Source organism: Schistocerca serialis, chromosome 1 (genome assembly GCF_023864345.2).
Source record: "Schistocerca serialis cubense isolate TAMUIC-IGC-003099 chromosome 1, iqSchSeri2.2, whole genome shotgun sequence".
Lineage (NCBI taxonomy): Eukaryota > Metazoa > Arthropoda > Insecta > Orthoptera > Acrididae > Schistocerca > Schistocerca serialis.
The window spans coordinates 768,767,143-768,794,798 of NC_064638.1; the positions used below are offsets into that span (position 1 = coordinate 768,767,143).

The following is a 27,656-nucleotide window of genomic DNA, read 5'->3' on the forward strand; positions in this document are numbered from 1 at the left end:
TTGTTGGATGATTAGTCTCCTCCAAAGATTATGGTGTAATTGGGGTACTTAACTGCTAGTGAACTGATGTTTTTTTTAAATTTTTGGTTACCTCAGGAGACAACTCTGGTAGTTGATAGAAGAACAAGTTCTATCTCAGAGGAAGTGACTTTTTGTCTACTGTGACAAGTGCACCATCTTCATTTCCCATTTGCTTATCCTTTCGATATTCACTTAAATTTTCCCCAAAAATCTCACTGCTGTCAATTTCGGGTCTTAATCAGATTTATGTACCTGATGTTATTTCAGCTTCACTGCTCTTTAGCGGTGCTTCAAACTTTGGAATTTTGTTGTGAATGCTTGGCATTTAACCACTGTGGTTTCAGTAGTCTCATCCATGGGAATCGTTCTTTGGATCTTACATTAATACTTCCAGGTCTCCTACAGATGTTGTTATCTGGAATGAATGGAGAGTCGCCTTATCTGAAAACATTCTTGTATGTGATGCATATGCTGTCAGCTACCTGGGTAACAGCCTCTGATGTTTTGTGCACACCTGACCCATTTGAAGGAAGCCTGCATTTCTGAAGTCAGTGGTACAAGTCTAGGAAGTTGCAACCTAGCTTCTTACAGAACCTTTGCAGCCTCTGATTCAAGCCTTCCACTTGACTCAGAACTAGGGGGTTATGATCTGTTCTGGGGGAAATGCTGCACATTTTGAGCTTTCTTGTAATGCCGTGAGCAAAGCTGTTATTCTCAACCGTCTCTGCCAGTCATTAGAATGATCCAAATATGACCTTGAAGCTCAGATAACAGGCATTGTTTATCATAACAAGGATCACAATCCCTTAGTGGCCACTGAAATAATCTCGTCAAGTTGCTAAATGAGGCCCTCAGGCATACACACTGAGTGCACATGGTGTTCCTTCCCACCCATTGCTGCCGTTTCCCATAGTCTCTTCAAGTTGCTAAATAAGGCCCTCAGGCATACACACTGAGTGCACATGGTGTTCCTTCCCACCCATGGTTCTGTTTTCCATAGGGATACCATTATTTACTGCATGTTTGAACTGCTAATGATTAATAGAGCCCTGCCATTTTGCATTTACCTCCCTTTGACACGGGACACCACTCATTTCCCAGTACGGAGTTAGTCTCACTGGATCAGTTTCAGTTTCAGTGGAAGACAGTACCTCAAACCTATTGGTTAGGGGGACAGGTGTAATCCTGAGTTCTACATGGTTCCTGTCTGCCCTGCACAGAGCACATAGACCTACCACTGACCCGCCACTCAGTCAAGTGGATGACAATGGTAGATCCTGAAACTTCATGGCAGATTAAAACTGTGTGCTGGACCGAGACTCGAGTTTGGGACCTTCGACTTTCGCGGGCAACTGCTCAACCATCCAAGCTACCCAAGCACGAGTCAAGACCTGTCCTCACAGCTTCAATTCTGCCAGTACCTCGCCTCCTACCTTCCAAACTTCACAGAAGATCTTCTGCGAACCACACAGTTTTAATCTGCCAGGAAGTTTCATATCAGTGCACACTGTGCTACAGAGTGAAAATCTCATTCTGGAAACATCCGCCAGGCTGTGGCTAAGACATGTCTCCACTATATCCTTTCTTCCAGGAATGCTAGTTCTGCTAGGTTTGCAGAAGAGCTTCTGTGAAGTTTGGAAGCTAGGAAACGAGGTACTGTCAGAATTGAAACTGTGAGGATGGGTCAGGAGTCGTGTTTGGGTAGCTCAGATGGTAGAGCAATTGCCCGCGAAAGGAAGGGTCCCAAGTTCAAGTCTCGTCTGGTACACAATTTTAATCTGCCAGGAAGTTTCATATCAGTGCACACTTCACTGCAGAGTGAAAATCTCATAATGGTAAATCCTGTAGATAAGACAGTATCCAGAAGACAGAATAGTACTTGACACATCTTTGGTATTCCTGGTGCATGACTCTCGGTAGCTCTTCCAATTAAGCCATTCTTAGCAATTTCCAGTTGCTTAATTGTTGCCAGAGTGATTTCCCAGTTATGAACAATGTATCAGAGAGCTGTGATTTGTTGTAGAGGTATGTACAATTCAGGAACATTGAGACAGAACCACTGAATACTGAGGAACTCATACATATGAACTAATTTAACTCTCAATTATGCTATAAATTCTGTAATTGTAATATTTTCTCTAATTGTAATATATTTTAGATTGAATATTAAGCCATTAAAATGTGGTCAGGACTTCTACATGAACTTAATGTAAAAAAAAAAATCAATTGGAAAATGCCTGCTGCACTTATTTGTAATCTTCAAACCATTAGTTTATTTCTCAAAAGATTTTGGACCACACAAGCTTTTGATTTTGTCAGTGGAATTGTTTTTGAATACTGACATACAAATAAATTAGATTAGGAATGTCTTACCTGCAGTTATTGAGGTTGTTATTCAATGGGGAACAGTTTTTGTAGTGTTCGTGTTTTCCTTTTTTACATTATGCTTTGTCCTAACCAGCTGATGCCAAGTCAAATCATTCACAGTCATCTAGAAGTACAGTGAACTAGCAAATAACAGAATTGATAACAATTTCTGTGCAATTATTTTTCTTGCATCATGAATAACACTTTTCCTTTACTTATTAATTGGTACTTAAAGCTACCTGTGTGAGTGTCCTTTTTGTTCAAAGAACAGGAACAACAGAATGCATTCTGTTTAATAGCTCCTTAAAATATCTTACCATTTCATATTTGTAAGGCAAATGTATTTGTCAGACCATGAGAGTAATAATCAAAATTATATTCTAGCTAACTGCAATAAATATTTTTCATTTTCTTTAAAAATGTTGCTGCGCTGCAAATTTTTCTGAATACAGCATCTTAACACTCCTGATTTAATGATAACATATTAACAGTTCTGATTTAATAAAAATGTGTGATGACATTATATGGTATACAGTAATTTGAAATATTATATGTAGCCAGTTATTTAAGGTTTAACAATCTTTTGAGTGTTTTTCAGAATCTGTGACTAAGAAATTTACATCGTCAGGCACAGTGTTATCAACTATCAAAGGAGACAGATATTTACTTCCAAATTTATTCAACATTTCTTAATTGTCAGTAACTGAATCTTGTAACTAAAAACATTCAGTACAGTTAAGGAACATTCCCAGGTGCTCAATTTTTAACACATACAAGATCCACCCTCTGAGAATATATGAAAATAATCTGAAATTTCCAATTCATGTGTGTGTGTGTGTGTGTGTGTGTGTGTGTGTGTGTGTGTGTGTGGGCGTGCGCGCCCACTATTTTTTATATTTTGTAGACATAGTATGTACAGTCATTTGTTGACAGAGTATGTACAGTCATTCATAGTGTATATGGGTCATTGAGTTTGATTCTGTATTTCTCTTTCAGATCCTTTGGCTAACGGAACTTGCTTTTATGCAAGAAACTGCCGAATGCTTCTGACTGCTGCAATGATTTTAAAGTAAATAACATTAACAAGTTCGTTGGTGTGGTCAAAACTACACTGACTCATTGCATTTTATATTTCATACAGTAGTCAATTAAGACAACTTAAACTGTGGAAACAATGAGCAGTATAAAAACAACATTGAAAAGAAGCAGACATTGACTTGATTTTAGTTTCTGTAATATAATCATAGAGTGTCATAGAATGCTTATATTTGTATCTCTTGACTTATGCTCTCTGTTTAAAAATAGTCGAAACATTGGAGTTTACAGTACATCATGTGATCACATAACGGCTATACAGTTCCGTTCAAAACATCTGCCTTACACTTAGGAAAAAAATAACTTTTGCTTATAGTTATCTCCTAGACAGTATACACAAAAATGCCTCACTAAAACATTTCAACTTCATTCAGCACATTCATTTGTAGTGATATATTTTATAGTTCTAAAATGGCTGGTCCTTTTAAGAAAGGTGACAAAGTTTTTGCAAAGGTTCGTGGGTATCCACCTTGGCCTGCCCATGTCCAGTGTTTAGCAGAAGCAACAAATAATAAGTTAAAATATCATGTAATATTTTATGGGACCTATGAGACAGCGGTCTGCAAGGCTGAAGACATGTTTCCATATGTTGAAAATAAAGAACGATTTGGAAGACCATTGAAGAGGAAGGGTTTTAATGAGGCATTAGCGCAGATAGAGAATGGAGTTAATGATAAGCTCTTTGAAACAAAATGTAATGAAGACAGCGAGTCAGACTGGGAGTCGGATTTCAACCAAACCTCTCCTGAATCACAAAGGGCATCCAAAAGTTCTGAACAAACTGAAGGAAATTCTGTTAACCAGCGAAGCTCAAAGATTTTGAAGTCTGCTGATAAATTAAATAGTAAAAAATCTCTAAATGAATCTACATCACCTTTGTCTCAGGGTGAAGCACAAAGAGTGAGTCGCTCTGGACGAAAAATAAAGCCCAAAAAGTTTGCTGATGATGAAATAACGGGGACAGGTATTAATATAGACAACAGTGAACACAGTGTTCGAGCCATAGGTGGTTCCTATGATCAAAACAAGAGTAATGTGTTACCAAATAATTATACATTATCTAATACTGTTAGTGAAGACAATGCTGCAGGCAGTGAAGATGATCAGGTGGATTTTTGCAGAACAGGCAGATCTCACCAATTTCCAGTGTCTCATAAGAGGAAGTCCTCTTTGCAGACTGGAACTGCAGAAGGAGATAACACAATATTTAAGCCACATGTCGAACTTTCTGAACCACCTGTACAGAATGCTTTGCCATCAATTGGAACTACTCGACTGACTAAAATAAAACAATTGCAAACTGTGAGTCAACTGTTATGCTTAGATGCTCTCATAAAAGCATCTACTTGTTGTTCAAAAGCCAAGCTTGAAAACTGTGTTAAATATTTAACTGAACTGGCAAACTTGCCAGTAGACTGCAACACATTGAAAAGGTGTCCCCAGATTGTAGTTACAGTAAGGAAGCTGACTAAATACTTAGGAAACACTACCAACTTAGAGACACCTGTTTCTGAGGGGGGAAAAGCAACAGAAAAAATATTTCTTATTCAGTGTAAATCTCAGCAAATATATAACAAGTACAAAGCAATGTTTACTAATTTTGAAAAAGATGTATCTTCTTCAACATACTTAAATAATGTAGATTATTCTCATAGACATAGTTTTTCCAGTGAAACTGGCAGTTCATCTGCAAGTGAAGTATTTCCTGCTGTGATATCACAACCTGGTCCTAGTAACACTGTAATAAGAAAGCTTTCTACGAGAGGAAGAAAAATAGGCAAACCTGTTGCACAACCTAGGCTATCCAGAATAGTAGGTAGGCCAGCAAAATTTATTAGAAGGTCAGTACATCACTCCAGAACTACCAATGCTGACAACAGACGTAGAGAGGATGTAGAAAATTGGCCGCCCAGCAGAGATTCAACTTGATTTGCCTCCTCAATGTTCTAAACAAAACTAATGTAAAGAGCCCATTAATAAAGAAAAGTGCTTGTAGATGTTTTATAATTTACTGTATTAGAGAAAGAAGATAAATGTGAAAATTATTGTTAATGTTTTGCATGTATTTGTGATCACAACATTTATATGAATATTTTTGTATGAGAGGTTTTATTTTGTAATTGTATTGTGTACAGATGTGCCTTAATTCAAATGAAATGAACATTGTGTGATGCAGTGTAGACTGTACAATATTTTATGTATATTTTCTGAAGCACACTGTCAAGATAAGGTGTGAATAAACTGTTACATAAAACCTGTCTAATGAATTCAAAATGTATTCCTATTAATGTTTTCAGATGTGGGTCTCCAATAGTAGATTAGTTCAAGTAACTAAACGTAGCTGCAGAAGATTGTTAGGAATATAAGAATTTGAGTTTAGTGTGAGTAATATAATTAGAACACAAGAAAAAGAGTACTTTACATCTATAACTATACTCTACAAACCACTGTGAAATGCATGATAGAGGGTGCTTCCCTTTCCACTACTTGTCCGGATTTCTTCCCATTCCATTTGCATGCAGAATGCTGGAAGAATTAGTACTTGGATATCATTGTGCCCACTGTAATTAGTCCAATCTTGTCTTTGTGGTTCCTGTAGGTGTGCTATGTAGGGGATGGTACTACGTTATTAGCTTCCTGACTTAATTCTGGTTCTTGAAATTTTTTAAGCAGGCTTCTTTGGGATATATGGTATACATCTTCAAGTGTCTGCCTGTTCACTTTTTTCATCATTTCCATGAAACTCTCCCATGGATGAAACAAAGATTCCAACCAAATTTTTCCAAGCCACCTTGGTTGTAAAGCTGTGTGAGGATGGGCATTGGGCAACTAGCACCCTCCTCTCATCAGCATTCCATTCTTTTTGTTTTGAATGCTCCTTCTGGTTTTTTTTTTAAGTCTCACAACATTGTGCATTGATGGTCTCTCCTTGAGGCAGAAATTTGACAAAAATGATGCCTTATCCATACAAAAATACTGCGGCCATAGTCTTTTTGCCTGAAATTGTGGTTTGAAATTTTTTGGCAGGTGCAGAATTGGTGTGACACCACTGTGAGACTGACTTTATGTCTCAGCCGTGTAATGGCCCACTCATGTTTCATCTCCAGACACAACAGAGCTGAGGAAATTCTCACCTTCCAATTCAAGTCACACAAAGAAACTCACTGGTGCCACTGATCCATTTTTCTCATGCTGCTCTGTCAGCTGTTTTAGAGCCTATTGTGTCCACAGTTTCCAGTATGCCAGCATTTCTGTGTCATGTATAAGAGAATTCTGGAGAGTTGTGAAAACATTGAAGAAATTTCATCCAGTGTCAGTCGGCAGTCTTCACGAACATTTTCCTCAGCTTTTTGCATCAACTCATCATAAAAAAAAACAAGGTCCTCCACTCCTCTGTTTGTGATGAATATTTGTTCTGCCTCCACTAAACTCCCTACGTCACTCAAACACACTTATTCTGTCCATAACACCTTCACCCTTTTGATTCATGAAAAAATTTCAGTGTGTGTTATACCTTCCACGAGTTGGAAGCAGATCGCAGCATGCAGCTTATGCTTGACAGGATTTCTTACCAACATCTTTCATGCAGCTGGACACTACAGTGTGTGTTTATGTGCTCCCATGATCCTGCAATGCTTGCTGTGTTGAGGGCATCCCCCTCTACCACCTCAGTTTTTCCAACCCTCAGAAGAAAAAGAAAACAGCCAATTATGGTCACAGTACTTACTTTCTGAGCATGCCTCATACATTCAATGTCTCATGATAGTCCTATTCGATATTGGTCCACACACATGAGCAACACTCTAGGATCGGTTGCACGAGTGTTTTGTAAGCAATCTCAAAAATCTTTGTAGACTGACTGCATTTTCCCAGTATCCTACCAATGAACCAAAGTTTGCCACCTGTTTTATCTGTGACTGTGAGCTTATGTAATTATTCTGTTTTGTATTTGTACAAGATGTAACACCCAGGTATTTGAAAGATTTGATTGATTCCAGCCATGACTCGATATTGTAGACAAAGGATACTACATTTTTTCATACAGTTTTACATTTCCAAACATTTAAAGCCAGTAGCCAGTTTTTACACCACTTTGAAAATTTACCAAGATTTCCCTGAATATTTATGCATCCTTTATCAGACAGTACTTCATTACAGAAAATTGTATCATTTGTGAAAAGTTGTGGGGCGGCAGGTGGAAAATTTTGTTATTATTTCTTCTATTGTTAGGTTTGTTGCCGTTCTCAACACAGGCTCTCTAACTGCAATGTTAGCAACCAGAAAGTAATTAGCAAAAACGTAATGCCTGTAATTAGAGTTCACTGTGCCCACTCAGATGGAGAATAAAAATTATTGATTATTGAAGTTCATTACTCTGAGGATTTAGGATGATGTCTGGGATTCATAGAAAATGCAGTTTACTATAACCATTTTCACTATATTCTGAAAACGATAAAGCACAAAATTCCAGACAAATGATTACCCATATCAGCTATTGTACTATCAGAGCTTTTTCAGAGTCTATTGTGCGAATCCTATTATCCCTAGATAATGAAACTGTTCAATATCCGTTACTGATGTAAATTTTCAAAGTGAATGCTTGCCAAAATTTGAAGTTAATACTCATCAAACGCCACGCTAGTAATTGTAGAAAGTCTGTCCTGTGGCGACACGTGAAAATACAATATACGCAAACTGAGACTAAATCACTGGAGTCGTTCCATAATTAACACTTTACCCCAATGCGAACTCATTGTTAAGTGCATATTGAGTTATGTAATACGGCATCCAAGACTGTTCATGGCAACTGCACAAACGCGATGTGGCTTCCAACACGGAATGTACGCTGACACGAATCAAGAAGAGAACTGGGGCCTTACTCTAGCTCGCACGCTCTTATTTATATAGCCGTGGTGCGGACCGCCGAAGGCGCAGCCGACAACATTTGCCTTACTGACTAACCGCTGGGGCTAGCAGAACACTACTTCAAGTTACTAAATAATTAATTGCTTCATTCACTGAAGGCCAATGAAGTTCATTATTTACTTGTGCAATCAGCACACAGGTAAGTATCTATAATAAAATTCTAATGTGTCTAGGTTAAATACTTTTGACGAGAGAATTATTTTAGTTGTACTGCACGCAGTAGATGAGCTCTGAACCTGCCCTTTGGTGAGACGCTACAGCTATAGTCTTGTAGCTACCTTTTTGAAACTTTTCAGATCTTTGTTATTATAGCATATCTCCATTCTACCTTAATCTAAACACTTACTTAATCTATCTTGCTTCCGAACTTTTGGGACACAAAAACAGAAAATCATGAATTTCAATCAAAATATTACTTTGAGAGATCCAGCATGCTGTTTCCATTAAATTACAATGAAAAAGGAATGTGAATATAAATTTTGAAGTTTCTAGCTCCTTTCTGTTGCGCCAATGATTTTTCCGTAAAACGTCCAAATTTCAAAAACTGTTGAAGTTATTAAACTGAAACTTAACACATTATCATTTTAGCATCACTCCTGACATGCTATTAACTTTTCGGATTATTTATTTTATTTTTAAGGTATTGTGCAACATTCGTGATGTCATAGCTAGTTCCAGCGGACTAGGCTGGCACACAATGGAAAGCATATGAATTTTATATGGCGTGAGTAGGCTGCTTCCCTACAACGTCTTGAGGTTACTATTGTCTGCCAGGTTGTTAATATACAGTATGAACAGCAGATGCCACTACGCACCCTGAGGCAAGCCTGAAGTTACTTCTATACTGAGGTGACCAAAGTCATGAGATACCTCCTAATATTGTGTCAGACCTCCTTCTGCATGGTGTAGTGCATCTATTTGATGTGGCAGGGACTCAAAAAGTCATTTGAAGTCCATTGCAGAAATACTAAGCCCTTGCTGTCCCTATAGCCATCCATAATTGCGAAAGTTTTGCCGGTGCAGGGTATTGTGCTTGAACTGACCTCTTGATTGTGTTGGATAGGATTTATGTCAGATGATGTGGGTGGCCAATTCATTTGCTCAAATTGTACAGAATGTTCTTCAAACCAATCGCGAACAATTGAGGCTCAGTGACATGGTCCTCTGTCATTCATAAAAATCCCATAGTTGTTTATGGATATGAAGCCCATAAAAGGCTGCAAATGGTCTCCAGGTAGCCAAACATAACTATTTACAATAAATGACCAGTTCAGTTTGACCAGAGGACCCAGTCCATTCCATGTAAACACAGCCCACACTATTATGGATCCACCACTCATTCACAAAGTGCCTTGTTGACAACTTGGGTCCATGGCTTTGTGGAGTCTGTACCACACTCGAACTCTTATCATCAGCTCTTATAAAATGAAATCAGGACTCATCTTACTGGGCCACAGTTTTCCAGTCATCTAGTGTCCAACCGATATGGTCATGAGCCCAGGAGAGGTGCTGCAGGCGATGTTGTGTTGTCAGCAAAGGCACTCACATCGCTCATCAGCTGCCATAACCCATTAACACCAATTTTGCCAGACTTTCCTAATAGATACAATCATCATACATTACTCACTGATTTCTGCAGTTACTTCACACAGTGTTGCTTGTCTATCGGCAGTGACAATACTATGAAAACACCACTCTTTTCAGTCATTAAGTGAAGGCAGTGGGCCACTGTGGTTGTCCGCGGTGAAAGAGAATGTGTGAAATTTGGTATTCTTGGCACTCTCTTGACACTATAGATCTTGGAATATTGAATTCCCTAATGATTTCCAAAGTGGAATGTCCCATGCTTCTAGCTCCAACTACCATTCTATGTTCAAAATCTGTTAATTCCTGTGGTGTGGCCATAATCTTATCGGAAACACTTTCTATTGAATCACCTGAGTGCAAATGACATCTCAGCCAATGCAGCTCTTTTATACCTTGTGTATGTGATACTACTGCCATCTGTACATGTGCATATCACTATCCCATGAATTTTGTCTCCTCAGTGTATATCAGCAGCTCCTCATTCAAAATGACATGCTGCATCCCCCTACCAAGAAATCACCAAGCCAGGCCCAGACTGACTTTGATGCCCTATGTGATTGTACTGTCACTAATAAGTATTGGTGTGGTACTGAATTAAATTTTCAGAAGTCAAGAAGTACTGCATCTTGATCCATGGCTTTTAGGATGTCCTGTGAGAAAAGCACAAGTTGAATTTTGCATGAACAATGTTTCAGGAATCTACACTGGTTGTTATGGAGCATGTCATTCTGTTTGAGATATTTATTTATTTGTCATCAATATAATTTGTATGGACATAAATTTACACAATACAGGCACATAAATATATACAAGTTTACAGAGATGTAAACAGATACATGTGTATTTGTACATATACATACTATCAACAGTTACGTAAATGATTGTAGTCACAATTCTCTGTGGCAGGTGGAACTGCCTTGATAATGCATTGGTAGTGTTACTAGGCCAGATAGGGTACATAAGGCGTACAAACTGTGTTAGATGTCCAGTGATCACTGTAAAGAAATGGGGAGATGCCATTTTCTTGTGTGAGAGAGTGTTGTCAGCATCTGACATAGTTTGAAAGAAGCCTCATCCCAGGTCTCCATTTGCCCAGCTGGCCAAATTGTCCAAATTCAGATTTGTAGGACATTCATATGTAACAAGGGCCCATTGTTAGACTGCATGGGAATGTTGAGTAGGCATCTAGATTCTGATCAGCCATGTCTGATCACCACAAGGGAAATCATCAAACTTTGCACCAAGAACATTGTAATCCCTTCACATCTGTGGCTGCCATCTGAAAATAAGTAATGGACTCTCTACAGGGTTCTGTGTCATCCTGCACCATTGGTCAGGGACGAGCAACAGCTGCACTAGGCCATTACTATCCCATGCGTAGGCTGCCATTGACACTACATCACAAATGGCTTCATGTGGAGTGGTGCTGAACTTAGAAGGTTGGACTGCTGATGAATGGCATTGTAATGTGTTCAGTTATGACTCGTAGTTGTGCACTACCATGATTGACTTATTGTTGGCTAAGTATGGAGATGACCTGGGAGAGGTCCCATTCTTACAATGTTTTGGAGAAATTCAGCAGTTGTACTCATGATGTTATGGTGTGGGCAGTCATTGAATATGACTTTAGGTCATAGCTGGTAGTGATCAAAGGATAGAGCACTTGAGGGACCAGCTAGGAAGTCAGCTCCATCCCAGTGGTTCTATCCAGGATATCGAGGTCCATTTACAACAGTTGTGGGCCAGCTTGTCTTAGGAAAGGATACAATGGCTTTATGATATCCTTCTCAAGTAATTTGGTGCATGCATCCAGGTCAGAAGTGGTTCAACATCATCCTGATAAATGAGTACATACTGTAGAGTTCTTTGTGAATTTCATTCGATATTGTAATGACTCATTGGAATTGCATGACCCCCCCCCCCCACCCCTCAACGTATGGAGTTTTGCTTTGTTTCCTCCTCATCTTCTGAGTGGTTCTTTTTTTTTTTTTTCAGGCAGTGTGTTTGTGTATGCTATTGAACATGTTGTAAAATGACTCTTAATCATAGCAGTTAATCATGACCATGTTTGTCAACACAATTTACATATCATTTCAGGTAACCCATGACAGTATGAAAACACTTTTCTAATGAATATTCCTGATGGCATGTATTTCATTTTTGTCCTTGATCACTTTTGGAAATTTGTTGTTAAATTTTATTCCATTATATAGAATATTTGTTTTTTTCATGTGGGGTACCATAGCTTTATGTTTGTTAAAGGAAGTTTTGAAGTTTTCCACCTTGGTTGTTTTTCATAAATAATCAATTTATTACATCTTGGACACGTGTAGTTTCCAATTTGGCAGTATTATGGAAAGGATGGATTGCTACTCTCCATATAGAGGAGATGTTGACTTACAGACAAGCAGAACAAAAAGATTGCTGTACATTTGAGCTTTGGCTGCAAGGTCGTGTTCTAAAGTAGAAAAAACACCAACCCACCGACACACACACACACACACACACACACACACACACACACACACACACATGACCACTGCCTCTAGCTACTGACACCAGACGGCATAGAGAAACTGCGGTAGATTTTTGTTTTGTTTGCGGTAGGGGGGAGGACGAGGACGAGACTGGGGCAAGGGAGGGAAAGGATAGCAGAGTAGGGGTGGTAGAAGTTGTTGTCTTCAGTCCTGAGACTGGTTTGATGCAGCTCTCCATGCTACTCTGTCCTGTGCAAGCTTCTTCATCTCCCAGTACTTAGTGCAACCTACATCCTTCTGAATCTGCTTAGTGTATTCATCTCTTGGTCTCCCTCTACAATTTTTGCCCTCCACGCTGCCCTCCAATGCTACATTTGTGATCCCTTGATGCCTCAGAACATGTCCTACCAACCGGCCCCTTCTTCTTGTCAAGTTGTGCCACAAACTCCTCTTCTCCCCAATTCTATTCAATACCTCCTCATTAGTTATGTGATCTACCCATCTAATCTTCAGCATTCTTCTGTAGCACCACATTTCAAAAGCTTCTATTCTCTTCTTGTCCAAACTATTTATCGTCTATGTTTCACTTCCATACATGGCTACACTCCATACAAATACTTTCAGAGACGACTTCCTGACACTTAAATCTATACTCGATGTTAACAAATTTCTCTTCTTCAGAAACACTTTCATTGCCATTGCCAGTCTACATTTTATATCCTCTCTACTTCGAACATCATCAGTTATTTTGGTCCCCAAACAGCAAAACTCATCAACTACTTTAAGTGTCTCATTTCCTAATCTAATTCCCTCAGCATCACCTGACTTAATTCGACTACATTCCATTATCCTCGTTTTGCTTTTGTTGATGATCATGTTATATCCCCCTTTCAAGACACTGTCCATTCCGTTCAACAGCTCTTCCAAGTCCTTTGCTGTCTCAGACAGAATTAGAATGTCATCGGCGAACCTCAGCGTTTTTATTTCTTCTCCGTGGACTTTAATACCTACTCCGATTTTTTCTTTTGTTTCCTTTACTGCTTGCTCAATATACAGATTGAATAACATCGGGGACAGGCTACAACCCTGTCTCACTCCCTTCCCAACCGCTGCTTCCCTTTCATACCCTTCGACTCTTATAACTGCCATATGGTTTCTGTACAAATTGTAAATAGTCTTTCGCTCCCTGTATTTTACCCCTGCCACCTTTAGAATTTGAAAGAGAGTATTCCAGTCAACATTGTCAAAAGCTTTCTCTAAGTCTACAAATGCTAGAAACGTAGGTTTGCCTTTCCTTAATCTATTTTCTAAGATAAGTCGTAAGGTCAGTATTACCTCACATGTTCCAACATTTCTGTGGAATCCAAACTGATCTTCGCCGAGGTCGGCTTCTACCAGTTTTTCCATTCGTCTGTAAAGAATTCGCATTAGTATTTTGCAGCTGTGACTTATTAAACTCATAGTTCGGTAATTTTCACATCTGTCAACACCTGCTTTCTTTGGGATTGGAATTATTATATTCTTCTTGAAGTCTGAGGGTATTTCGCCTGTCTCATACATCTTGCTCACCAGATGGTAGAGTTTTGTCAGGACTGGCTCTCCCAAGGCCGTCAGCAGTTCCAATGGAATGTTGTCTACTCCCGGGGCCTTGTTACGACTCAGGTCTTTCAGTGCTCTGTCAAACGCTTCACGCAGTATCGTATGTGCCATTTCATCTTCATCTACATCCTCTTCCATTTCCATAATATTGTCCTTAAGTACATCGCCCTTGTGTAGACCCTCTATATACTCCTTCCACCTTTCTGCTTTCCCTTCTTTGCTTGGAACTGGGTTTCCATCTGAGCTCTTGATATTCATACAAGTGGCTCTCTTTTCTCCAAAGGTCTCTTTAATTTTTCTGTAGGCAATATCTATCTTACCCCTAGTGAGATAAGCCTCTACATCCTTATATTTGTCCTTTAGTCATCCCTGCTTAGCCATTTTGCACTTCCTGTCGATCTCATTTTTGAGACATTTGTATTCCTTTTTGCCTGCTTCATTTACTGCATTTTTATATTTTCTCCTTTCATCAATTAAATTCAATATTTCTTCTGTTACCCAAGGGTTTCTACTAGCCCTCGTCTTTTTACCTATTTGATCCTCTGCTGCCTTCACTACTTCATCCCTCAGAGCTACCCATTCTTCTTCTACTGTATTTCTTTCCCCCATTCCTGTCAATTGTTCCCTTATGCTCTCCCTGAAACTCTCTACAACCTCAGGTTCTTTCAGTTTATCCAGGTCCCATCTCCTTAAATTACCACCTTTTTGCAGTTTCTTCCGTTTTAATCTACAGTTCATAACCAATAGATTGTGGTTAGAGTCCACATCTGCCCCTGGAAATGTCTTGCAATTTAAAACCGGGTTCCTAAATCTCTGTCTTACCATTATATAATCTATCTGATACCTAGTATTTCCAGGTTTCTTCCATGCATACAACCTTCTTTCATGATTCTTGAAGCAAGTGTTAGCTATGATTTAAGTTATGCTCTGTGCAAAATTCTACCAGATGGCTTCCTCTTTCATTTCTCTCCCCCAATCCATAGTCACCCACTATGTTTCCTTCTCTCCCTTTTCCTACCCTCGAATTCCAGTCACCCATGACTATTAAATTTTCGTCTCCCTTCACTACCTGAATAACTTCTTTTATCTCATCATACATTTAATCAATTTCTTCATCATCTGCAGAGCTAGTTGGCATATAAACTTGTACTACTGTAGTAGGCATGGGCTTCGTGTCTATCTTGGCCACAATAATGCGTTCACTATGCTGTTGGTAGTAGCTTACCCACACTGCTATTTTTTTATTCATTATTAAACCTACTCCTGCATTACCCCTATTTGATTTTGTATTTATAACCCTATATTAACCTGACCAAAAGTCTTGTTCCTCCTGCCACTGAACTTCATTAATTCCCACTATATCTCACTTCAACCTATCCATTTCCTGTTTTATATTTTCTAACTACCTGCCCGATTAAGGGATCTGACATTCCATGCTCCGATCCCTAGAACACCAGTTTTCTTTCTCCTGATAACGATGTCCTCTTGAGTAGTCCCCGCCAGAGATCCGAATGGGGGACTATTTTACCTCCGGAATATTTTACCCAAGAGGACGCCATCATCATTTAACCATACAGTAAAGCTGCATGCCCTCAGGAAAAATTACGGCTGTAGTTTCCCCTTGCTTTCAGCCATTCGCAGTACCAGCACAGCAAGGCCGTTTTGGTTAATGTTGCAAGGTTAGATCAGTCAATCATCCAGACTGTTGCCCCTGCAACTACTGAAAAGGCTGCTGCCCCTCTTCAGGAACCACACGTTTGTCTGGCCTCTCAACAGATACCCTCTGTTGTGGTTGCACCTACAGTACGGCCATCTGTATCGCTGAGGCATGCAAGCCTCCTCACCAATGGTAAGGTCCATGGTTCATGGGGGAGGGAGAGAAAGAGAGGAGAGCAAAAAAGATTGATTAGTGGATACGTTGGTGGAATAGAAGGCTGTGTAATGCTGAAGTGGAAGCAGGAGAGGTATTAGTGAAGGTTGAGGACAGATAGTTATGGGAACGTAGGATATATTGCAGGGAGAGTTCCCACATATGCAGTTCAGAAAGGCTGACTTTAGTATGAAGGATGCAGATGGTGCAGGCTGTCGTTAAAGTGAAGAATGTTGTGTTGGGTAGCATGTTCAGCAACTGGGTGGGGGGGGGGGGGGGTCCAGCTGTCTCTTGGACATAGTTTGTCAGTGGCCATTCATACAGACACACAGCTTGTTGACCGTCATGTCCACGTAGAAAGCAGCACAGTGGTTGCAGTGGGATAGGAATACCTGTGTCCGGACTGGAGCAGTGCGTGGTGGGAGGATGTATGGGGCAGGTATTCATCTCAGCGTGTTACCTTGATATTAGTTATGATGCAAAGGATTGGGAGCAGGGATGGAGTAGGGATGGGCAAGGATATTGCATAGGTTCAGTGGGTGGGGAAATACCACTCTGGACGGGATAGGAAGGATAGTGGGTAAAATATTCCCCATTTCAGGGCATGGCGAGAGGTTGTTGAAGCCCTGGTAGAGAATGTGATTTAGTTGCCCCAGTCCTGGATGGTACTGAGTCACAAGGGGAGTGCTCATTTGTGGCCAGATGGTACATTGGAGGTGGTAGGTGACTGGAGAGACAAGGCACTGGAGATCTGTTCCTTTACCAGGTTAGTTGGGTAAATGAAGTCTGTGAAGGCCTCAGTGAGACCCTTGGTATATGTGGATAGAGACTGCTCATCATTCCAGATGCAACTGCCATGGGAGGCTAGGCTAAATGGAAGGGACTTCTTGGTATGGAATGGGTGGCAGCTGTCAAATTGGAGGTATCGCTGATGGTTGGTAGGTTTGACATGAATAGATATGAGGTGTTGTTGCCTAGTTCATGAATTTTCTCCAGGTGACCTTACCATCAAATTGCCCAACTCCAGCTGTAATCCCTCCTCCCGAAATACACTCCATGTGTTTGAATTCTGCCAGTTCATACCCCTCATCATCTTAGTCCTGCAAAACCATGTAAATCAGGTCCAAACCTCCTTGTAGCTCCTCCTATCCATCTGTAAAATTATCTTGCTCTGCAATCCCAAATTCCTGCTCCCACATCTCACATTGAAACTCTTGCCCTCTAAGAACTACAAAAGTGTACAAATGCCACCTCAAAAAACTCTCCAACCTGTTCACCTCCTACTCACACAGTAGACTACACTATCCACCACCTCTACAACAGCCTCCAAACCTCTCCCACATCCCCTCACAGCTGACAAAGCCTTCCTCCCAGGCATAGATTTACCACATCCTCAGAAACTCCCACCACCACCATACAGAATCCAGAACCTAAACAGACCTGAAACACAGCAATGAACCTTTTCTCCAAAAGCCTTAGTCCCACAAGAGTATGAGTCCATTCCAAATGAGATTCCTTTTGCCCCACCCCCAAACTGAAACATACTGAACTTGTTAAAGACCTTCTCTCCTTCTCCCTGTCCCTACAGTGGAAATACCAAGGTCATTCAATAACTAATGCCCCACATTTTTTTTTTTAAAGCCATTGGTATACATAGTCAAACGTCCTTGATGGTGCTTGCTTCACACTTGATGTTTGATCTGTGCGCCAGTGAAATTTTGAACCATTCTGGCAGATGGCAGAGTCATAGTACAGCATCAAAATGGCATCTATGTACGACTCATGTTACAAGCAGTGTACTGTTATTGAATTTTGTGTGCAGAAAAAGCAACTGTGGTGATCATCCATAAATATTTGTGTGCAGTGTATGGTGATGCTGCAGTTGATAGGAGTATGATTAGGTAATGGCTAAAGAAAGTTGCAGCCTCAGGAAATGCAGAAACAGAGCTCCATGATCAGTCGTGCTCAGGACGTCCTGTCACAGCCACTGCTGCAGACATGCTGAATCGCAGCCTCAGGAAATGCAGAAACAGAGCTCCATGATCAACCATGCTCAGGACGTCCTGTCACAGCCACTGCTGCAGACATGCTGAATCATGCAGATGCCATTCTTTGTGCCGACTGGTGCATCACAACTCAACAACTGGCTCTACAGTTGTCAGTCAGCATTGGAAGGGCATCTGCAACAATCAAGACTCTCAGATATTCAAAGAGGTGCTCACGGTGGGTTCCACAAAAGCTCACAGTGGACAACAAGATTCAAAGAAAGGCCATTTCATCTGAATTGTTGGAGCATTTTGAAACTGACAGAGAGGTCTTTCTGTCACGGATTGTTACGGGGGACGAGAAATGGGTGCACCATTTTGTGCTGGAAACAAAAAGGCAGTCCATGGAGTGGCGTAATCCTCACTCACCACAAAATAAGAAATTCAAGACAACGCCCTCTGTTGGAAAAGTCATGGTGACAGTCTTCTGGGATTGTGGTGGTGTCATTCTCATGGGTGAAGATTCTGAATAAACTCAAGAACTGTTTCCGACATGTTTGATCGGACAAGAATACAGCAGAAATCTTGCTCCAACACAATAATGCACGCCCACACACAAGTCTTTGAATCTGAGAACACTTCGCCAAATTGTGCTGGACATCATTGCCTCATCCACCCTACAGTCCAGACCTGGCACCTTTTGACTTCTGTTATTTTGGGCTGTTTAAAGATTCTCTACGGGGAAAACACTTTGAAGATGACGAGAGGGTCAGTCGCGACGTGAAACCATGGCTACGGCTACAGGAGGAGAGCTTTTACCACCAGGGAATAAATGCTCTTCCACAATCTTGGCATATGGCCACAGAATGTGATGGAGATTACGTAGAAAAATAGGACATGAACAAGACATGTTGATATGTATTGTCACCAAATTCTCACTTAACAATAAATACGTTCTGAGAATAAAATATGTGGGGCATTACTTATTGAACGACGCTCGCACTTTCTTGCTGGTAACCCTACCTATCAGACTCAACCCAAAGCAGATGATTCAGTTCATTCCTCCACCCATCCATGGTCATATCCCACTGCCCACAAAGCACCCCCTATTAACATCCCAGAATTTCTTAATCTCAAACCTTGCTTCACCATCATTTTCCAGATCCCTCAACAAGGAAACCAAGAAGACTGATCCTGACCTTATTATTCCACCTGCCAACGAAGGTTCCACAACTGTGGTTTAGAACTGCAGTGATTACCAGGCAGCGAGTCAGCTAGCTGACAGATTCATCCACCTCCAAACCCTGTCACAGTGACCCTGTTCCAGAAATCCAGTCTCTCCTCAAATCCTAAGGCCCATCTGAAATTATCTCTCCTGAGTATCTCCTCCTCACACCTACCACTCCCCACACACCTACCATCCTATATAAAAGACACAAACCATTTTCTCCACTGCCTCTTTGTAGTTTCTGTTCCTTTACTACACAGCACCCTACTTGTCACTACTGATGCCACCTCCCTCTGCACTAACATCCTGAATAACTGTACCCTTGTTGCTGTTGAACACTACCTTTCCTGTGCCCTGCTGACTCCAGACCTACAGGGAACCTGTGGTAAAGCAATGAGCACCCGCACGACACCATCATATGCCAATCGATTCATTGACCATCTAGTGGAATCCTTCCTAAATAATCAGAATTCAAAATCAGTCACCTGGTTCAGATTCACTAATGACATTTTCTGGACTGAGGGTGAGGGCACCCTATCCACATTCCTCCATAACCTCAACACTTTCTCCCCACATTCACTTTGCCTCGTCCTCCTCAACCCACGGGCCACCTTCCTCGATGTTGACCTCCACCTCAACCATGACTACATTAGTATCTCCACCCATATGATACCTACCAGCTACCAACAGTACCTCACCTTTGACATCTGCCACCCATTCCCTACAAATAAGTCCCTTCCATACAGCCTAGCCATCCGTGGCCTTCGCATCTGTAGTGACTAGCAGTCCCTCTCCAAATACACCAATGGTCTCATTGAGGCTTTCACAGACTGTAATTACCCAACTAGTCTTGTACAGAAACAGATCTCCCATGCCTTGTCTCTTTGCTCACCTACCACCTTCCATGTACCCAACGTCTGGCCACAAGTGAGCACTCCCCTTGTGACTCAGTACCATCCACTACTGGGGCAACTGAGTCACATTCTCTACCAGGGCTTCAACTATGCTTTGTTGTGCCCAGAAATGAGGAATATATTACCCACTATTCTCCTCTCCTCTTCCACAGTGGTATTCCCCCACCCAGTGAACCTATGCAATATCCTTGTCCATCCTTACTCGATCGCTGCTAGCAATCCCTTGCATCATGACTCATATCCATACAATAGTCCTAGATGAAGAAGATCTGTCCTGTACATCCTCCCACCACTACCTACTCCAGTCCAGACACAGGTATCTCCTACCCCATCAAAGGTGGCAAGGCCACCTGTGAAAGTGATCATGCGATCTAAAAACTAAGCTGCAACCATTGTTCTGCTTTCTGAATGGACCTGACACTCACAAGCTGTCTGTCAGCACGAATGGCCACTGACAAACACTGGCTAAGAGACAGTTGCTGAAGATGCTGCACAACACTACATGATTCCCTTCAATGACAGCTTCACTGCTTGCGCCATCTGGACCCTTGCTATTAGCCCCAGCTTTCTGAATTGCGCAGGTGGGAGCTCTCCCTGCAATATATACTATGTTCCCCTATCCCTCTGGCTTCAACCTTTGCCAGTCCCTCTTATTCAGCTACCTACCATGTTTTCTGCTCCCACTCCATCACTACACAGCCTTCTATTCCACCAACACAGCCACTAATCACTTTTCGCCTCCTCTACTCTCTCCTTTTCCACTTCCCTTCCCTCCCTCCTCTAACCTCCCAACTGCACTGTAGTGGCCCTACCATATCCCTGCATTCCCCCACAAGTAGCACTACACCTTTTACCACCCCTGCTCTGCTAACCCTGCCCTTTCCTGACCCAGCCTCTTCCTTACCCCCACCAACCATAGACTGGTTTTCCAGCAGGCGCAGTTGCTCTTCACAGTCCAGCCTCAGTGACCAGAGACAGTTGTCATGTGCATGTGAGTTTTGCTTGTGTAAAGGGCTGTGTGTCTTTTCTACTTTTAAAGAATACCTTGTGACTGAAAGCTCAAATGTACAGCACTCTTTTTGTTGTGCCTGTCTGCAGCTCAATGTTTCCTCTATATGGTGAGTAGCAATTTATTCTTTTGATAATATTGACATTATTCCAACCTGGATTTTCCATTGTTGGATTGCATCCTGATATGTAATTGGTGACTTGGTCTTGTTCCATGTTCATTTAGTGAGCTGTTTGTCGAGTATTGGTTGATATCTTTCATCATGTGGATCACTGTTTGCAAAACGTATTCACATGGAAGGTTTAAGATTCCCATAAATTTAAAAACAAGTTAGTGCAGAGAATTCTACTTTTAGTTATAATTTGTATAGTCTTCTTTTGTAGCTTAAAGACTGTATATTCTACTCATTTGTTGTCCAGAAGGTTATCCATAATGAATTATAACATGAACATATGCAGAATATGTTGTTATAATGCATGAGTTACTACACACTGAATTTGTTATTGTAAGTGCATAGCCTGCTGAAGCTATTCACTTCCTGAGGAATGTAATATATTCAGTCCACTTTACTTGTGAGTCCTCACACATCCATAGAAATTTTGTTCTTGATTCACATTCTGTGATCTCACTTTTTACCTTTAGAGACTACTGCTGGATTTTCTGCTTATGTGGAAATTGCAATTGGAGTTTTTTTTTTAAACGTTTTGAGTTAATTTGTTGTTTTTTATCCATCTGCATTAGTGTGTGTGTGTGTGTGTGTGTGTGTGTGTGTGTGTGTGTGTGTGTGTCTTTGAACTGTAGCAGATCCTGTGCTTTTATCATACCTGAAACCAAAATGTTCTTTACACAAAAAATTGTACTTTATGAAGTACCCCATGCATCAATTTTTCACTATAGTTTTATTACTTTTTGATAATGAGAGTAAAGAGATGACCATATAATTTTCTAGGTCACCTTTCTTGTGATATGCATTAAAGGGTCTTGGATACTGCCTGTTCCATAGGACATGGGCACTGCCGAGTGCCTCTCAGCTTACTCCTAGGCAGGCAAAGCTAATATAGGCTACCTACCCAGCAACCATATTACATGCATTCTGCACAAGTGCTGACCAAGCAGCCAACCTGTCTGCGTGTGCTTGGCCAATGCAGAATGTGCGTAGACTCTGGCCCGCTTAGCTGAGTGCCAACATGTCAGCCTTTAGCTGACTCCTGTCCATTTGAGCCCATGGGTGCCCAGCTCTCTGATGGCAGGCATATGAGTTGGAACAGCCTTGTGTTGCATGAGTTGGAACAGCCTTGTGTAGCTGGAGGAGCTTATTTTTTCTTGAAAGTACATACATTTTGATGCCCTTATGACTGCTTAGAGTTTTACAGTACAGTTTGTAATGTGATTTAACCTTGTCGACATCTGTGTCCCTTGATGCTGAGAGGGTTCCGGGTGGCTGAATCCTAAAAATATTACTCTTGAAGTATATCTCAATTCAGTGTATCAGTTATTTACTCCTTCTGATTACTCCAAATAAATTTCCACTGAATTGTATAATACTGTACATTTATTACATGGACATATGCAATATGCTTTATGTGAAGATAAAACAAATTAATAGCTTCTCACTCATAAGTAAATTTTTTAATCTGTATATTCTTCCTTGGCAATTCTCAGTGTTGCCTTCTCCAAAGGACACCTTTTGCATCAATGTGGCATTGCACCTGCATGATGTACTTGTTGTGACATGAATGTGAAAGCTCATACAAGGAAATACACACAAAGTAAGGTACCTACAGGTAAGGACAAATATACATCACGTTCTACGTACCTTTTTCCACATAGTCCCTACACCAGTTCACATATTTGTTCCATTGCAGCACTAAATTTTAGGTGCCCTATGGTAGAATTTGTCCAGCTGATTATGGAACTACCTTTGGTCTGCTGTCTTGGCTTCATCGTTACTTGTGAATTGTTGTACTGTAGTATCCATGTTTCATCACCGGTAACAATGCGGCCCAGGAAACCCTCACCCTCCTTGGAATATCGTTCCAGATGATTCAGTGAAGACATCATTTGCTTGCTGCTTAGGCAACCACTTACATGAAACCTTCTGGTACCCTAAGGACCTCTGAACAATGTCATAATCACTCCCATGCAATATGCCAAGCTCCCAGGAAATGGCTGTGATGTGCACATGCTGATCTGCTTTCACCATTGCATCCCTGAGGGAAATGTCAGTCACTGAAGAATGCGGGCTCCCCGACCTCCCATTGTCATGCAGGATTTTATGTCCTTTGTCGAAATGTTGAGAAATGCTTCCATCCTTGTCTTGAAAGCCAATGATCACACTCTTTTGGACATAAGATACACTGCCCCAGCTCAGCATTATGACAATGTCTGTGTTTTCTGCATCTCTCCGACATGCTCTTTATACCCTTCACTGCTAGTGCTCCCAGCTGCCTCCTATGACTGGTTATTGCATGTTGTGGTCAAATAGAGGTTGTAGTCTCATTAAATGTGACTGGACAATGTATGAGCTTTTATCTGACAAGAGGATGTTATGGATTGGCCCTGTTCGATTTTCTTTGTGTATATTTATGTAATTTGAAAGTCTGTGCCCAGACATCAGTTTCCTAATACAACGCAAAAAATTTTGAAAAAGAAAAAAGTTGCCTCTAAAATAACTTTTACTTTTATTTGAATTCTATTTTTTCTGCAAAGTGGAAATTATAAAAAACACATACTGAATTATAATTTTCTAATGAAAATAAATTCATTTTATTTTGAATTATGGGTCATGTGAAACATATTAAAATGTGATAGACATGGAAATGACTTATATACATCAATAATGATTCGTAATGAATTTTTACTACGCAGCAGAGAGTGTGTGGAAATGAAACTTCCACGTAGATTAAAACCAGATTAATCTGCCAGGACATTTCATCAATAATACTGGTACATTCTGTATGCTCATTTCTCCATGGAATGAAGAAAGAAGAAATTAGTGGGCATTAGCAGTAAATAGTGAAGATATATAACACCCAGGAAAAATGCATTTGCAGTTGGCATTTGTAGTTGGCTGTTGTAGCGCTATTTACTGTAAATAAACATCCTCTTGGAGATATTTTTTTGAACAAATCAGATTGGCAATACTTTAGCTTATAAAGTTTTTAGCCTCATGACATAGCACACTTTCAGATTTCCTGTCTAAATCAAGGCGTTAATATTTATTGTGAGGTTTTATCTTATATGGTGTAATGTATGTTTCATGTTTAACGTCTTGCACTTGACGTGGAAAACAAATCATAAGACACCTAAATTTGTAGTCTAGTTCTGTGATTCATCTTCTCACCAGGCTTCAAAGAAGAAATATGTAGTTGCATAAATATCTTTTTCATTCACTGTATTGAATTCCACATACTGTTAACATAAATTGTGCTAGGGAAACGTATTACTGGTCCCGTAGGCATAAAATAATTCAAAACATGTTTACTGCGTGTTTTCCACAATTTCATCTTATGTTTCTGTTTCAGTGTCAGAAGTATAACAGCGGAGTCTGGACTTTGCTATCTTCTGTTTGTATGTGCCACCGCAGTTAGGATAAACAGCGCTGCTGTATAGTATCAGTGTTCGCCACTGGGTGAGTCTGGCTGTGTGCTGTTAATGTCAAGATGTGATGTCATTATTATGTGTGCATGCTGTATCAAAGACAACACAGGCCATCTAATGACTTTTGTGACCATTTGAAATGCTAAACTGCAGTAACCATTTCTGCAGATAAATTAAAGAAGCAGTTCATTATATCTTCAATTGATATATTCACAGGAATATTGAAAGCTACTGATGTCTTTTATTTTCTTTGGCAGTATGAACCTGCCAACTTTAGGGAAAAATGTCCTCACAATATGATTTGCGAATGATAAATTCAGCAGCTTTGTACTCTGTGGCTCAGTCAGTTAAATGCAGTTATATGGTGGTACAGATACCCTGTTTGAAACTACCGAGAGTCTAATTTTTTTTAGTGCAAAAATAGCCACCAAGTATCAGTGTAGTATGGAGTCCATGTTAAACTCAATATAAATAGGCACTTATCTTCAGAAATGATTCAGTTGTTAAAATTAAATATTAGAATGTCTAATGCCAAAACATAATTTAATAGATATCCTCCATACTGTCAACCAATTACACATATCATTGAAGAAGTGCATCAGTGGGTCTGAAGTTGGGCTAGTAGTTTATTAGTTAGGATTATTGAATCTGATCTTCAAACACATTTTTGAGATTTTCTATCTCACCTGGGAGAAAGTCAGGTGCTAGTCTCACTTATATGCATTGACACATTGGGGAAGTCATTCGTCACATCTAATGCTGAGTGGATAATACTTGTAAATGGTTCTTCAGATCAGTAAAATTCAAAGTTTTGTTAACATTCTCATTAAGATCCTAAAAACTTAGGGCATGACTAATGACAGTGCATGTAAGAAAAGTAGTTTGCCTTGGCACACAAAACATATAGTGCTGCTGTTAGATGCAGAAGAGCTTAGCACGCTATATATTATTTTTCAAGGTAGTTTGATATCTTCATTCCATTTCACTTGATGGTCACTGTTATAAAATTCTTCAATCCAGTATTCACAGCCATTTGGAAACTGCAATGAAAGTACTGTTGCAAATTTTAAGATGTGTTGAAAGTAAGGGTCAGATGATTATAAAACTTTGCATTTCACTGATATAAAGAACCATTTGCAAATATTGTCAGCTCTGTACAGCCACTTGAAACTGATATTTGAGAAAAAAGGGCTTCAGTCATCTATTTTCAGCAAAAATGTTGTACCTATCATGTACACAGGAACAAAATGAGAAGTTAACCTTGGCATTAAATGTGACTAATGACATCAATGATGTCTCAAAGTAGATAAGTCAGATTGGCACCTGTATTCTCCCTGGTGAGACTGAAAATCTCAAAACTGTGTCTACAGCTCAGATTCAAAAATCCTTGCTAATAAACTACTAGCACCAGATCATACACACTGATGCAGTTCTTCAATGATACATGTAATTGGTTGACAGTATGGAGGTCAATTGTCAAATTATGCTTTGGCATTAGACATGTCAGTCTTTAATTTTAATTAGCTGAATCATTTCTGAAGGTAATTCCTTACTCTTGTCGAGTTTAACATGGACTCCATACCACCCTGCTTTGCTTGTTGCGAATTACTGGGGGAGATGGGGATATATAGCCGGCGCATGGGTGTTGAATCGACGAAGACAGTTTCTCGCTGTAATTTAACGTACAGAAAATCAGTGGAAACATGTGGACACCAAATTTCGACTTATTTTGTAGGGACGGAATACAGATTCCAACCCTTCCAAAAATTATTAAGTTAAGTAATGGTCAGCAATTTTTTCATTAAAAAAATAAATAAATAAATTAAAAAAAAGGTAATCAGACTCGCAGTTTCAGACACAGGAACTGTATCACCATATAACATATTACTGCTTGAAAAATATATTGTGAAGTTATTTTTTCCAAAAGCTAGCAGGTTCACACTTAAAAAAAAAGGGCTTCCAAAATTGCAGTGAGTGTTCCAACTGAAGCAATAACGAGTGGCTTCTTTAATTCACTGCAAAAATGGGTATCTCAGTTTAGTCTCTCAAACATCACAAAAGTCAATAGATTGCCTCTGTTGTCTTCGATACAGCACATATATGTCATAATGATTTCATGTTTGACTTTATCAGCAAGCAATGAAATTCACCCCCAATGGCCACTTTCTTTCTAAAGCATTAAGTACCCATGATGTGACGTCATGAACCACAATGTCAGAAGGCTCAGGGTTTAACATCAAGCCATGAATTCTGGCAAAACATTACAGGGTTTATCATCAAGCCATGAATCCTGGCAAAACATTATGCTCAACTTGGCAAAAAGTAACACCAAATTTGGTAAAACATACAGTGAATGTCACAAAAAATAACAATGAATTTGGCAAAAAATGACGAACTTGACAAAAATAACAATGAATCTTGAAAAAAATTGCACTGAATCTGCCAAAAAATAACACTGAATGTGACAAAAAAAATACTGAATTTGCCAAAAAATCCTAATATCCCAAAAAACAACTTCGAAAGTGGCAAAAACTAAACAATGAATTGGGCAAAAAATAACATTAAATTTGGCAGAAATAACAAATAATTTTGTAAAAGTAACACTGAATTTGGAGAAAAATAACACCAACTTTGGCCATAAAATTAAACAATTTTTTCCTAACCCTAATAATTGAAGAATATGTGGAGAATGTTGTTGAAGAATCATTCTCACAACATTATTTGACTGCCAACGAAAAGAAGTCTGAAGATTTGCACAGTCATGGTCAAGTGATGGACAAAAATATGGAAATGCCGCAAACACAACATATTACCATGCCTTATAGGGTATAAGGAAACTGTTGGCATTCAAAAAAGCTTCCAGTCATCTCAAAATGGATAAACAGAGGTTCTGTGTGGTTTTTAAGGGTATCTTATGCCATTCTTCCTGCAAAATAGTGTTCAAGTTCCTCAAAAGTAGATTGCAAAGAAGGCTCAAT

General features: G+C 39.9%; 2 protein-coding genes across 4 annotated transcripts in view; one reads left to right on the plus strand and one right to left on the minus strand.

Annotated features, from left to right (window-relative positions):
• LOC126482651 (PC4 and SFRS1-interacting protein-like) overlaps nt 1–5,737 on the plus strand; it is a 43,595-nt gene extending 37,858 nt beyond the window's left edge. For both annotated transcript variants that reach the window (XM_050106552.1, XM_050106551.1), the window contains one exon: nt 3,385–5,737. In XM_050106552.1, the coding sequence (XP_049962509.1) occupies nt 3,895–5,412 (1,518 nt within the window). In that variant the 5' untranslated portion in view covers nt 3,385–3,894 and the 3' untranslated portion in view covers nt 5,413–5,737. The remainder of the gene's footprint in view (nt 1–3,384) is intronic.
• Nucleotides 1–27,656, minus strand: part of LOC126482677 (uncharacterized) — a 101,762-nt gene that overhangs the window by 8,493 nt on the left and 65,613 nt on the right. The gene's annotated exons all lie outside the window — the stretch shown is intronic.